Source organism: Wolffia australiana, chromosome 10, assembly GCF_029677425.1.
Source record: "Wolffia australiana isolate 7733 chromosome 10, ASM2967742v1".
In the NCBI taxonomy this organism is placed as follows: domain Eukaryota; kingdom Viridiplantae; phylum Streptophyta; class Magnoliopsida; order Alismatales; family Araceae; genus Wolffia; species Wolffia australiana.
The window spans coordinates 9,287,138-9,301,725 of NC_135844.1; the positions used below are offsets into that span (position 1 = coordinate 9,287,138).

The 14,588-nt window shown below is 39.5% G+C and overlaps 2 protein-coding genes across 3 annotated transcripts; one reads left to right on the forward strand and one right to left on the reverse strand.

Annotated features, from left to right (window-relative positions):
• The first annotated feature begins 3,511 nt into the window (after positions 1 to 3,511).
• On the forward strand, positions 3,512 to 9,614 carry SWAP70 (Pleckstrin homology (PH) domain-containing protein). Its single transcript, XM_078581624.1, has 10 exons — positions 3,512 to 3,596; positions 3,694 to 3,798; positions 5,309 to 5,370; positions 5,456 to 5,539; positions 5,625 to 5,656; positions 5,747 to 5,828; positions 7,581 to 7,809; positions 8,402 to 8,629; positions 8,789 to 9,048; positions 9,126 to 9,614. Exons 1-10 carry the CDS (start codon positions 3,573 to 3,575, stop codon positions 9,472 to 9,474), a joined length of 1,455 nt encoding a protein of 484 aa, XP_078437750.1. The 5' UTR covers positions 3,512 to 3,572; the 3' UTR covers positions 9,475 to 9,614.
• Positions 9,615 to 9,631: 17 nt separating this feature from the next.
• Positions 9,632 to 13,670, reverse strand: LOC144708364 (aspartyl/glutamyl-tRNA(Asn/Gln) amidotransferase subunit). Of its 2 annotated transcripts, none has more exons than XM_078581626.1 (7): positions 13,378 to 13,670; positions 13,237 to 13,285; positions 13,076 to 13,137; positions 12,419 to 12,543; positions 10,421 to 10,895; positions 9,936 to 10,012; positions 9,632 to 9,859 (listed from the first exon to the last, which is right to left on the reverse strand). In XM_078581626.1, exons 1-7 carry the CDS (start codon positions 13,462 to 13,464, stop codon positions 9,799 to 9,801), a joined length of 936 nt encoding a protein of 311 aa, XP_078437752.1. In that variant the 5' UTR covers positions 13,465 to 13,670; the 3' UTR covers positions 9,632 to 9,798. The 2 variants fall into 2 exon arrangements, with proteins under 2 accessions (XP_078437752.1, XP_078437751.1); XM_078581625.1 differs by having other exon boundaries at positions 9,936 to 10,018; positions 13,378 to 13,665.
• Positions 13,671 to 14,588: the final 918 nt, after the last annotated feature.

The window sequence follows — 14,588 nt, forward strand, 5'->3', positions numbered from 1 at the left end:
GATGATGGGTGTTCTAGTTTACTTGGATTTATAAATCTGAACTGCCTATCACATAGTCCTGCCAGAAATTGGAAGGGATATCCTCAAAAGCTATGGCGTGACATAAGTTGACAGATTTTTTAGTTGGGAATTAAATTGACGTTATTGGAAAACAAAAAAGTGCTTCTTCAACAAAAAAATTGGCGTTGAAGGTCTAGAAGAGCCCCATGATGAGGTCCATTGGGTTCTTAAGAGGCAGAACAGTCAAGTTGAGCATTGCTTTTATTCCCAACTTATTGACGGTCTGGCTTTTGCGCCTCATTGTTTTGAGTCGTCAAAGAAGTGCCATACATATTACATGTTAATGATGTATCTTCTCTGAGTGGCAATCCATAATCTTCTTTATCAACCTCTTTCACTCCCCTTACTTTTAGACTCTTCCTTCTCTCTCTAGACAGCACTGAAAGATGAACATTCACCCATATTCTAGTTCATTTCCCTACCCATCAACTTTTCTCCCCGCAAAAAAAGTGTACTTTCTTTCTGAAGTGATTTCATTTGTCTCTCTATGTCTACCACTATCCTTATCCCTATCTCTAGTCTAGTCCTTTTCCAATAAATACTTGACATATTCAAGATGCTTACGTTTTTACAAAACACCATCTGAATTCATCCTACTTCATAAGGTCCGGGATGTGATATCTTAGTTCCGAAAGGTAACCCGGATATGGACAGGTCCAACAAGATTTCTAACACGGGCATATATTAGTGGGCGTCTCTGCACTATATGTGTTCCTTCATGCCAGGAAAAGGCAGGTGAAATAAATCTCCTCCTAATTCCACTGTAGGGGAAGGATTTCTTTAAAAATCAAAGTTTCTTCCCCATGTATCATTCAAGGCTTGCAGTGTGAAATGTTCACAGTTAAGTTTAAATTTTCGTTGAGATCATCATGTCCTGAATTAAGATGATTAAGTTTGGATGAATGCATCCGACTATTTGGTTCCTAATTGCTTATTGGACGGTGGATCTTCTTTTGTAGGATGGCAAGCGTTCAGCTGTACCTTCTACCCCACAAAGCCGTTGTCACAACTTCCCCTCGTTGAAGGTGGCCTTCAAATTCTCGTGCTTTCTCTCAATCTCTCCGTTGTTTGGGAGAGACAGAGAGCACTGAAAGAGAAAACTACTGCCCCAATGCTGCAAAAGTCCCCAGGAATCTTTGTGGATCAAGGAGCATTTACTGGCTCTTGAATTTTTTAACGGCCAAGCTGTACACATTCAAATGTTGAAACGGTTTGCAAACTTGTTGGATATTTTTTTATTTTCTGTTAGACAGTAAATCTTCATTTTGCTTTGTCAACGTGAGCGTTTATTTTTTTTATCCCACATTCTTCTTGAACGAGAAAATTTTGGCATTTTCTCCGTCATTATATTAATTTGTTATATTATTATATTGATGAAAGTAATGACTAGTAAACAAAATGAAAGTCATTTGGTGACTGATGAGTCACAAAATCCTTCATTTTTCCATAAATATATTAATTTATTAAATTATTATATTAATATTATTCATTATTAAATGAAACTATGACTTTTTAATCTGTGAACAAATTATTCAATTCTATTAAAGACTACGTCAACAAGTTAATTATTACATTCATAATTTCACATTCTTAAAAATATTTATTAATTTTTTTCCAAAATGTTTTAGCTAAATATTATAATTTTCAATCAAGAACTTAAATCTTAAATTCCTTATACTCCCAATTTTATGTCAATAATTTTGGTATCACAACATATTAAACCATAAGTCAGTAAATACTACATTTTTCCAAAAGTATATTAATTTATTAAATTCTTATATTCATAATTTTCATTATTAAAATGTAACTATCAATTTTCAATTCTAGTAAAGACTGTGTCAATAAATCTTTAATTTCTCCGACAATAAATTAATTACTAGAATAATTTCTTGCATTCCCCGGCAACAAATTAATTACTTAACTGTATTTAAAAAAACAAATAAATGTCTTAACATTTTTCTGTCAACAAATAAATTATTACACTCATAACTTCACATTCATAAAAATAATTATTAAATTATTTTCAAGAAAAACCTCATTAAGTATTTAAAATTTCATACAAGAACTTAATTATTAAATTATCTATATTCCCAATTTTACGTCAATAATTTGATTATCACAACATATTAAACCATAAGTCAGAAAATCCTTCATTTTTATACACATATCCCGGCAACAAATTAATTATTGAAATGTATTTAATAAAACAATAAAATTTTTATTTTTTTCTGTCCCTAAATTCATTATTAAAATGTATTAAAATTCTGTCACGGTTGTCACTTGTGACGGACCGTTCGTCATGTCACGCGTCCGGAGTGTCCCGTCACCGTCACGTCACCGTCACGTACAGCCCGTCACACATCACCATCACCGTCACGCCCCATCCAATTCGTCACCGTCACGTCATCCGTCACGTTTCCGTCACTGTGGCATGTGACGTGACGGATGACGTTTGACGATCCCTAGGTCCATGATATAGTCATGTAAGTGGTCATTAGACTTGAGACACCACAGACGAAATGTGAATGGACAATTGTATTTTGACTAGGACCTACAAATTTGTAATCATGTTTTCGTCATCCATCATCCTACATCTGTCATCCGTCATCCATCATCCATCATCCAGTTTTCTCTCGTTGTCCGCCACCCATCGTGCGTATATTGCAGGGATGCGGATGGGACGGTTTTTTTGTCCCAGGACAAAAAATCGTCCCGTCCGCGAGATTGGATGAAAACAGGGACGGAAATTTGTCTCGGGACCAACCGATTGGACAGTTTTCCTATTGTTGGACCAAAAAACCATCCCGTCTGGAGGTCTCGGACGATGGGCGGTAAGGGATGGACAAAAATCCGTCAGATTTTTTTCCATGGCTGAGATCTTGCCACGTGGCATCGCTTAATCAATTCCTTGACATTTTGCATCAAAGTCCCTGCTTCTTTAGTGCGCGCAAACTGACGACGTCCAAAAGTAATTGTACATATGTCCCTTTGCTTTCTCTCTCCTCCATATTTCCCTAAAAACTTAGAAAAGTATATTAAAAATTTTCAAAGTGATTTTTTTTTTCCGGGACGAGGGACAGGACGGTTTTTCTCCGGCCGGGATGAAACTGGCAAAGTCAGGACGCGGACAATTTTTTTCTTCAATGAATGAATCCCTGGACGGGACGGATTGGACGAAGTTGAAATATCCAGACGTCGGACGGGACGATCTGGAGCTATAAATAGTTCATCATCTATCCGTCAGCCATTTATCATCCATCCGTCGGAGTGTTATTCGTCCCGTCCTGTCCATCGTACTCGTCCCGGACGATCCGGAACTGTAATCATGCGTAGAAATAGTTCATCATCTATCCGTCATCCGTCCATCGGCGTGTTATTGGTTACCGGGTCAGACCCGATTACAATCCGATAAGCGGAGCGAATTAAAAGTCAGAATCTAACGTTGACAAGTAGAGTTTTCGCTGTTCTTCAGGAAGGGGGAGAAGAAACCCCTCCCTGTTCTTCTCGCTTCCATGGCTTCTAATGGAACCCGCACGGTGAGTTCTGTCGATCTGCTACCGTTGGATCAATTGGTTACATGTTTTTCTTTGTTGCGATCGTGATGATTTTGAAATTTCAAGTTTTTTTTTGCAGAGATTAGAAGACTCGGAGAGTAGCTTGGAGAAGATTAAACGGCAGCTCGCCTCGAGTTCTGGGAGGAACTTTCTTCAGGGGCCGCTTTATAAGCGATCTGAGACTGTTAGCGCTCAGTTCCTCAAGTCTTTTGCCGAATTTATTTCATTTTTGTTTTATCCGATTCGGTTTTGGTTTTTTTGCCCTTTCTCCCCCGCTTGATTAATTCGCTTTCATGAGAATTTAATGTTCTTCCTAGGTTTATGAAGCCTCGTTTTTTTTGGAGATCCGGGGTTTTTGATGCAGTGATTAGTTCTTGATTTTGCCCTTTTTTTGAGTTGATGCCAATTTTTACTTGTAAGTTCTACCAGTTGAAGTTTTTTATCAAGGAAGATATATTTTTATTTCTTGTCCATATTGTCTTCGCTTGATCCGTAATGCAGAATTCTTGTTTACGTTTAGCCTTCGTTTTATCCCTAGTTCAGTTCTGACTCGTGATTAATCGACAGAAAATTTATTTATTTTCGTAATTAATCAGTGAGTGTGCTAGATATAACAGGCTAATCCAAGAATGCCCTTGAAAAAATCTTCAGAAGTTTTGCTACTCTTTTGAAAGTAAAAGCCTTTGAAATCTGATCATGCCCCGCAGAAATTCGTAGGTTTTAGTGGGATCAAACCAATGCTTAAACTCCTTAACCAGATCATGTTGAAATTAAGGGGAAGTGTTAAATTATTTCTTACTTATTGTATTAGGATCACGTTCTTTGCACCTAAAGTCATTCCATTGCTACTTCACAATGTATATTTACTATCTCCTGGGTTTATTTAAGATTTTGGGGTTTGTCTGCCTTTAGACGGGTAGAATAACCAAGTGCTTCTAGAGTGCGTTTTAATTTCTCTCTCTAACCCTCTCCCATTTCTTCTCTCTGCCTCCCAAGATCTTTCTACTTAAAAAGGAATGGTTCAGAAAGGCAGATGCATTGTCTCTTTGATGGAGAAAATTAAAAAATTCCATATATTATTCTTTTTATGACTTTTGCTTTCAGTTTTTTGACTATGATGACTTAATTAAGTTTTATGTATGACATAAAAAGGGAGGAACGGCCAATCATCATGCAATTTCTTGCAACCCTTTCATTGAAGGGGTAGAGAGAGAAAATTGAAGAATTCCGAAGTTTAGTCTTTTGATCCCTTTTGCTTATAGTTTTTAAACTTCGATGACTAAATTAAGTTTTATTTAAGACCTAAAAAGGGAACAGAGGACAATCATCATGTACTTCGTCATAAAAATTGGACACTGCTGCTGGATAAAGGCAAATAATTATTATTACTTTTGTTGAGTGACTCCATCATTTCTTTCAAGCAGGATGAAATTATTACATGCTTGGAAAGAAGAGTCATGCGTCAAATGATTCATTAAGATAACAAATATTTCTTAATTTAAGGATTTATTGTCATCGTTTTTGGACCTTTCAATTACATTTTGAGAGGGAGAAACTTCTAGTTCAAGTGTTTATAAGAACAAAAAGTATTTATGTATGTGGTTTTGTACCAAGTTCTATATTTCATGCTAGTTGGAATGATATACTAAAGTCGCAGTAATCACCTAATACTGAGATTTGCGTTTTTTCTTCAGCTAAGGAAGTGGAATGAACGATGGATGATATTAGACCCAACAACAGGGAAAATGGAATATAAGTAAGCTTTGCAAACTTATATAAATTTCCAATTATGTACTCTTTCCTATAGTATTGACATTAGCATTCTTTTTTTTTCCTGTAAGGGTGAGGAGAAGTGATGCAGCCATCAAGGGAACAATAATATTTGATGCAGAGAGCACTATCCTAGTTTCACCTGTCAATTTCCAGTAAGAAAAAATATTTATGGAAAATGTAGATCATGTCCAAGCCAGTTATGAACCCTAAAATGTTATTTTTTAAAAATTTTTTCAGGGGAATTCCAAAGTATGACGGCTGCTGTTTTTGTATCCAATCTTGAATATGAGTTTTATATTTTATATGATTAGAAGTTGATTTTTATTGGTGTCTATGGGATTCCTTAACAACCATTTCAGATATTGGAACCCCACAGAAGAAAGAATACTTCCTCTGTGCTGAGACTCCAGCTGCTGCAAATGCCTGGGTTTCTACTCTACGGTGAGATTAATATCTATATATATATATATATATATATATATATATATATTTAGTTTTCTAGAGTTTTAGAAGATACATGTTCTAGCTTCCGATTCAATCCTCGTCGTATCTCGGGTTATTTTCACCGATAAGGGTACTTCAGTAAGTTAACTTTTTGGTTAGTTTTCCCTATGAATTGATTTATCCCTCCTTGTAGGTGGGCACCGGAGAAGTTCACCTGAAGTTCATTCTGCTACATTCCCTTTTCTAGGGAGAGAAACCCTAAAATAAAATATTACAAAAATACCCCCGATAGAGAAAAATATTTCTCTATCGCCGTGTTGGCTAAAAGGCTTTTTTTCTTGTTCATAATCCTTTTGGTGGGTTACCGACATGAACTTTCTGGATTATATATTTTGATTTTAGGAACAGAAAAAATACAATTAAAGTTAAGGAAATTGTTGGGTTCTGAATCAGACAAACTATTCAACTACGGCTTGGACCCACCACTTGGGTCTTTCTCATATTTTCTCTGCCTTTAAATTCAAATTTATTCTATTCTAAAATATTTATTCTCTGTTCATTGAAATTCCCTGGTTGTTCACTGAACATTGAGTAGGTTAAATAGTTAAGAAAATGTTTCTAATTTTTCTTCTTATTCATCGTAATCTTCCATGCTCTGGCTTATCTATGCTAGGAAAATCAAACCTTTACTGTAACTTCCAGTTTTCACCCCATAAAAAATGGAGAAAATGGTAATTTGAACCTTTGAAAATGATTTCGAGTTTTGAGGAATAATTAACAAAATAGAGTGTTGAGTTTAAGGCAGAGTATCTGTCAGACACTGCATCAGCAGTGTTCTTCCCAGCAGTCAACAGGGAAGAAACTAAGGTTCAAGAAATGAGGATTTGTATCTTAACCATTGAGAACACTGGCTTATCTATCCTGTTAAACTGGTGAGGACGGCTTGTTATGGGTACTTCATAACCGAGCCTGTTCGATTCCTGTGTTCAACAATACCATCGTTGAGAACAGGAGAATTCTTCTACTTTTCTACCCCAGAAAAGTGCAGAGAAGGATACTTTTCTATTTCATAAGCAGTATCAGAAAATGGAGAGAAGGGTAATTTGGTCATTTCAAGGCAATTGGGATTCTATAAAATATCAATTTTAAGCCTGATTATCAGAATAGAGTCTTGTATCACCTACAGGGGAGGATGTGTCTGTCTATCTGATACGGTCCCGTCTAAGGACGTATCGTCTCCGATGTATTTAGAGGATAAGGAGAGTTCCCGGGGCGAAGAAGAGATCGGGAATGGTCAGGGAGAGGCTGTGCGGAGGGGTAGGGATCGGCCAAGGATGAGCCGGCTGAAGATCTAGTGAGGTAGAGACGATCACGAGAATGGAGATCGTAGAGAGGGAGAGAGGACCCAGACTTAGAGACGGGAGACAAGAGATCTTGCTTCATACTTCTCTGCTGCCCTCCTAAAGGGAGTGCATCCCTATTTAAATGAATTACACAATAGAAAAATGACTAAAATGCCCTTATGGGCTAATACAACGAGACTACCCCTAGATGGGTTGAGGATCCTATCAAGGATCCTATCACTATCCTGAGAACAGAACTCTGCCAAACATAACTTCAAGAGAAATGATGTCTTTTTTTGTCCTAAGTTTTTATTTGTCCTATGTTTTATTCGTCAGACTGTCAAAAAATGGGTTTATGTTCTCTTTAAATACTCGAGTTCTTTTTTTGCATTAATTTTGTATGCAGAGCAGCACAGTTGGTTTTAAAGGCTCATAAGGAAGCAGTCAATTCCTTAGGTGGGAATAGCTCCTCGAAGCTGGGAACGGTCGCGACAGCTGTTGCGGCTGCCAATGCGACCTCTGTAGAAGCTTCAAAACAGATTGAAGCGGCGATGAAGATCTCTATGAGAGCTGCTTTGGGCAAGCTGGCTGCTAAACCAAGCGATGATCAACTTGATGACCTCTCAATCATGAAGGTGCGGATTAGCATTTTTATTGCCCATCATGAAATGCTACTATTGAAGAGTTGGATCCAGAATGATGTTTCATCAATACGATTCACATAATGATTCATTAAAGAGCAATGCCAAATGACAAATATTGTTGAACAATGTCTGCGTGTGACATTGATGATGGCATTGATGGCTGGTTGAGGATTGTTCAATCATGTTGTTGATATCAACATGTACAGGGATGTCTGCCATTGTCAACCACCACTTAGTCCGTCAACATCACGTTGATGGTTGGTGCCTTCCCCTCTCGAGAAGGGTAATCCTGTTGATGTTGGGGCGACAATGATGATGACGTCAGCCATCAACTTCGACCATGATGGGGATTAAACTCAACATCATCCTTGAAACAAGTCAAGCCATCAATGTCGATGACGGGTGCCAAATCCTACCTTCTAATCTCTCAACTTAGAGACCACTGGAAGATCTATTAAGCTGAATGACTCTTATGGCAAAAATATCAGTCATATGTGGCACTTAAGCTACTTATGCAGTTAACACAGATTTTTTCCACAAAATTGAATTATGGGTGACAAATTTTGCGCTTTGCGGTCACCAGGAGACTCTTCGAGTGAAAGACGAAGAACTGCAGCATTTATCTCGGGAGCTTCGAGCAAGGGACTCGACTATTAAAGAACTTGCTGACAAGCTGACAGACACTGCAGAAGCAGCAGAAGCTGCAGCTTCTGCTGCCCTTACCATGGACGAAGCAAGAAGACTTGCCTGTACAGAAATTGAACGCCTAACCGCTGAAACAGAGAAACAGTCTCTGGCCTTCTCCTCTAAGGTGGGTCATGCTCATCTAACTTTAACAGCCTAAAACCCTGAATCCTAAATTTTAGAACCCTAGACCATAAGCCTTGAAAATAAACAAAAGTCAATTTCCCCAAAACTGATCTATTTGCTTGATTCTATCAAATCCCTTACATTCTTCAACCCACGACAGCTGAAAGAGTCAGAAGAGAAAATGCGCAATCTGGGGAAAGAGTTGGAAACCCTATTGAAGCAGCGGGACTCGGCACTCCAGGAAGCTCATCTATGGCGTTCGGAGCTCGGAAAGGCTAGAGAACACGCAGTCATCCTCGAAGCGGCAGTCCTCAGAGCAGAAGAGAGGGCAAGAGTTGCAGAGGCCAAAGACTTGGCCGCTGCTAAGGAGAAGGAAGAGCTGGTTTCTTTCTTAGCCGTCCTCCAGTCACAGATACAGAGGTACCCACACTGACAAACATATAATAATAGCTTTTTATTAACTGTTTAGTTTCACTTACTGGGTGATATTATTGCAGGCAAGAGGAATCCACCACAAAGCAAGTTGTGGGAAAGTCGTCGGAGCCCGGCCCGGGCTCGATGACGAAGCACATTGACAGGTCAGAGGTTGACATGGACAAGGCTTGCTTGAGCTCTGATCCGAGGTCTGCCGGTGACTTGACCGGTCAAGACCCACGTGTCAGGGTCAACTCCCACGTGTCAGCCAGTGATGATGGGGAGTGGGGAGAGCTTCAATCAGAGAACCCTAGAATGGATGATGTTAAGGAGATTTCGGCCGAAGGCGAGGAGGGGAGTAGCCTTGACATCCCAGTTGTGGTCCCTCAGGTCAGCGGTCCTTTGATCGGAGGACCCTCCTTCCAGCCCTGATCTAGGATCTTGATTTTAACTTTATCATGTCTTATATTATAGTTCCATACATGGGTCTGATGTTGAAGGCAGGGGGAAGGGAATAAGTTTATTTTTTATGACGTTTTTTGAAAATAAATTTGGCCTGAGAGTCTTCATCATTGGTCGACAGAAAATCGACGGTCATTGCTCAGTGCCAATATATAATGGTTTCTATTGAAAGGAAACCTTATTATTTTTTCAGCCTAGAGGAAATCTGTTTTAAGGACAAACTTATGAACAAGAACCCATTAAGAATTATCGGTTAGGATGAGAAAGAGAGAGAGGCATGGTACCTCTTGACGGTTAGTAATGGTGTTCCCCCTCTTCGTCATAAAATTTGATGGGTTTTCCGTTCCCCAGCTTCCTGGGAGAGAAAGAGCTGTCAGGGCACAGTAGAAATAAATAGAGGAGAGAGAAAGAGGCAAAGAGGAGAGAGAGACCTCTGGGAACAAAGCTTCTCATCAGAGAGGGCCTTCTCTAGCCTTTCTTCAAAAGGGGTGGCGTGCCAGCTCACTCTCTGGTCCTGCCCAAAAGATCTGGATAATTAGATCTTTATTTCATAGACAAAGTGGTAAAATTTGACATAGATAGATAATCATTTAGAAAAAATCACAAATCGGACAAAATTGAAAACCAGGCACAGCTAGATCATTATGTAGCACCAATTCACACATACAGGCAGAATCAGATCATTTTTTGGCTCAAGTTCACAAATTCAGGCAGACTTATATCATTTATGCTGCACAAATTCAGGCAAATTAGACCATTATGTTGCTCCAGTACACTAATTCAGGCACAATTAGATAATTATTTAGAACAAATTACTAAATTATGGTAGAACTAGATCATTATGCAGCAAACATTATCCACAATTTCAAGATAAAGAAGTGAAACCAGATAGAATCAAACAGATCAAGTCCCATGCCTCTTTGTACTTGCTTGTTGAATTGGGTATTCCATTTCCATCCCACAACTTTGGAGAGACCAGGGAAGTATCATCATCCTCCTTCCAGTGGACCGCGACCAATCCGATAATGGGCCGGTCAGCCTCGAAACTCTTGCTTATGGGAGTGTTGGATATCTCCCCTAATCTTCTACTATTAATGCTGTTGGCTTTTTCTTTCCCATTAGGGCTTGAGAAAGGCTCTTCAGTGCCCGTCAAGGAGAACCTGAAGGCAACGGAAACAGAAGTCAAAGAGCAAGGAGCCTCTGGGTCAACATTTTCTGCACAGTCTGCCTTTTCTGAAATTGTATTCAGCCTAAAATCAGGGGTTATCTGCTCTGTCAATTCATGGACTGAATCTTGTCCCTGGAAGTCAACTTTAATCTTCTCCTCGGTCAAGTCATTGGCAAAAGAGGCAGTCTGGGTCTGAAAAGGCTCTTTTTTTATTGGGGAGGAGCTATGCAAACAGAGAGAGAAGAAAATTAGAGCTCAGTTACCCAACCAGATTGAATTAACTCAAAAAGAGACAAAGCTAGAGTGAGAGAGATAGGAGGATGAAAAATGGAAAGCAGAGAGCGCTGAAGGGAGGGATAAGAGAGAGAGAGAGAGAGAGAGAGAGATGGAGAGGGAAAGTGAATGGGAGAGAGATGGAGAAAGAGAGGGAGAGCTAGGGGAGAGATAAGGAAGAAAGAGACAGACAGTGGGACGGAGATAGATAGATAGAGAGAGAGGGAGAAAGAGACCGTTAAGAGGGAGATAGAGAGAGAGAGAGAGGGAGAAAGAGACCATTAAGAGGGAGATAGATAGAGAGAGAGGGAGAAAGAGACCGTTAAGAGGGAGATAGAGAGAGAGGGAGGGAGAAAGAGAGAGAGAGAGAGGGAGAGAGAGAGGCCATTAAGAGGGAGAGAGAGAGAGGGAGGGAGGGAGAAAGAGACCATTAAGAGGGAGATAGATAGAGAGAGAGGGAGAAAGAGACCGTTAAGAGGGAGACAGAGAGAGAGGTAGAGAGAGAGAGGGAGGGCGAAAGAGAGAGAGAGAGAGGAGAGAGAGGCCATTAAGAGGGAGATAGAGAGAGAGAGGGAGGGAGAAAGAGACCATTAAGAGGGAGATAGATAGAGAGAGACGGAGAAAGAGACCGTTAAGAGGGAGATAGAGAGGGAGGTAGAGAGAGAGAGGGAGGGAGAAAGAGAGAGAGAGAGAGAGAGAGAGGGGAGAGAGAGGCCATTAAGAGGGAGATAGAGAGAGAGGTAGAGAGAGAGAGAGAAAGAAAGAGAGAGAGAGAGGGAGAAAGAAAGAGAGAGAGAGAGAGGGAGGGAGAGAGAAAGAGAGAGAGGGAGAGAGAGAGAGGGAGAAAGAAAGAGAGAGAGAGAGAGAGAGAGAGAGGGAGGGAGAAAGAAAGAGAGAAAGGTAGAGAGAGAGAGAGGGAGAGAGAAAGAGAGAGAGAGTGAGAGAGAGAGGGAGGGAGAAAGAAAGCGAGAGAGAGAGGGAGAAAGAAAGAGAGAGAGAGAGGGAGGGAGAAAGAAAGAGAGAGAGGTAGAGAGAGAGGGAGGGAGAAAGAAAGAGAGAGAGAGTGAGAGAGAGAGAGGGAGGGAGAAAGAAAGAGAGAGAGAGAGGTAGAGAGAGAGAGAGAGGGAGAAAGAAAGAGAGAGAGAGGGAGAGAGAGAGAGAGAGGGAGGGAGAAAGAAAGAGAGTGAGAGAGGTAGAGAGAGAGAGAGGGAGAAAGAAAGAGAGAGAGAGAGGGAGGGAGAAAGAGAGAGAGAGAGAGAGGGAGAGAGAGAGAGAGGGAGAAAGAAAGAGAGAGAGAGAGGGAGGGAGAAAGAAAGAGAGAGAGAGAGAGAGAGGGAGGGAGAAAGAAAGAGAGAGAGAGGGAGGGAGAAAGAGAGAGAGAGAGAGGGAGAGAGAGAGAGGGAGGGAGAAAGAGAGAGAGAGAGAGAGAGAGAGAATGGGAGGGAGATAGAGGAGAGAGAAAGAGTAACTTACTCTAAAGGCTGGTTCATCGGCGAACAGTCGTTCGATGATGGCCGTGAAAGTTCAAGCTTATCATCTTCTTCCCCGATATCAGTCCGATTTTGGAGAACAGTATCGCTTGTCTTCTGAAATTCAGCCTGAAACAGAACGGTTCACCTAACTTAAATAAGTAAAATGTTATTTTAAGAAATTGTGAAGAAAAACATTGTGTAATTCACAAAAAAACGTTCAGGGAATCAGAAGAAAAGTTTATTCTACGAATTCTCTAACTTGAATCATGCACATTGAGGAAAAAGCATTCATATATAAAACATGCTTGTTTGCAAAGCTTGGAACATTGATCATTCTTTACGTGACAAACCAGCGAAAATATTAAATTCATAAAAGAAAATCGATACAGATTTTTCATGTCCAGGACTCCGATTAATTCTTCTGATGAATCAACCAGAAGAAAAACCAAGATTTGAAAGCGATTCTCAGATGAGATGAAGATTTACAAAACCTAAAGAACAATCATATTTCTTTACTTAGATTAAAAAAACCCATCAATGTACATTGGTTTAGACAAAAAATTTAGTCACGCTCATCATTTAAGAATTGAAAATTCCATCCATATTAAAAGAAGATAGATAAATAATTAAAGTGTGATGCCAAGCTCCAGTCAATTACCTCATCTGCGGGCTGACGGCCGCACTTTTGATCAAATTCATTCCCTCTCCCGGAGTCATTATCTATTGCACAATAAGAGGATAATTCATGCCTCGAAAACAATACAAAATACACTCAATTCACAAGCTGTAAAAATTCAATTTCATCACTTCCTCTTCTACCTTCAGATAGAAACAAAGCGGCCAGCTTACTTCTCCTCACCGCGCCATCCTGACACCATCAATCACAAACTAAAACACGAAACCAAAAAAAGAAAAAACAACTGAATCTGGAAAACATCAGTAAGAGAAGAAAAGAGAGACCTTTCCACAGCGATCGACAGCAGAAGGGGGACGTTCGTGAACATTGTGATCATTTTTTACGCGAAAACAAGCCAAAAAACACCCCATCGCCTGCAAATTCCACGCCAGAACGCGAACATTCAACCGATCACCGGCTGTTCGACGAATGGAGAGGACATCTGAGCTCGATCGAGGCAGTGAAGGCGACGGCTGCTCAGTTTTCAGTGAGGGCGGGAGATTCGGAAGAGAGAGAAAGAGAGAGAAAGAGAGAGAGAGAGAGAGAGAGAGAGAGAGAGAGAGAGAAAGAGAGCGGGCGGTTTAAATACTTCTCTTTTAAGGCGTTCAAGTGGGCCGAATATTGGGCTTCGGGCTTGGGCCGTGGGCCAAGGCCCATTAAGAAATTTGAAATTTTTCATTGGGATTAGAGTTCTCTCGTCGTGATGCCAATATCGGAATGGATGCTGAACCAGATATCAGAAGGGGAGAATAATAAATTTGTTAGCAGTCTTGACAGATATCAGGATATCTGCCCCGATAACAGGTAGCAGATTGAATGGGACAGATTCGATATTCGTCCCCCATCTGTCTAAAGGGCTGAACAGAGTGGATTACTGAGAACACACTAAAATTTAGATTAGGGTCACAAATAATTGTTCCTAAAAAATACCATAAATTATAGATTATTTATTTTCATTAAGATGATCATATATGTGTTTTATAAAAGTTTTATGAAAAATCTATTTTTAGGAAAACAATATTCTGGTTCCTACGTATTTTTGGTATTTTATGGAATTTGTTGACATCGTATTTGTAAGGAAAATATTTTTCAAGTTAGCAAGATCGATTTTATTTGCAATCAATGTGACGCATGTGATATTCCATCCCCCATCTTTCGTGGAGGCTTCTGCTTCATTAGATTTCTGTCTAAAGGGATGAACATAGAGGATGACTGAGAACACACTTAAATTTGGATTAGAGTCACAAATAATTGTTCCTAAAAAATACCATAAATTATAGATTATTTATTTTCATTAAGAATATCATATATGTGTTTTATAAAATCTTTAAAAAGTAAATCTATTTTTAGGAAAAAATATTCTGGTTCTTATACATTTTTGGTATTTTATGGTATTTGTTGACATCGTATTTTCAAAGAAAATATTTTTTAAGCTAGCAAGATCAATTTAATTTGCGATAAATGTGATGCACGTAATGTACATGAGTTATTATTT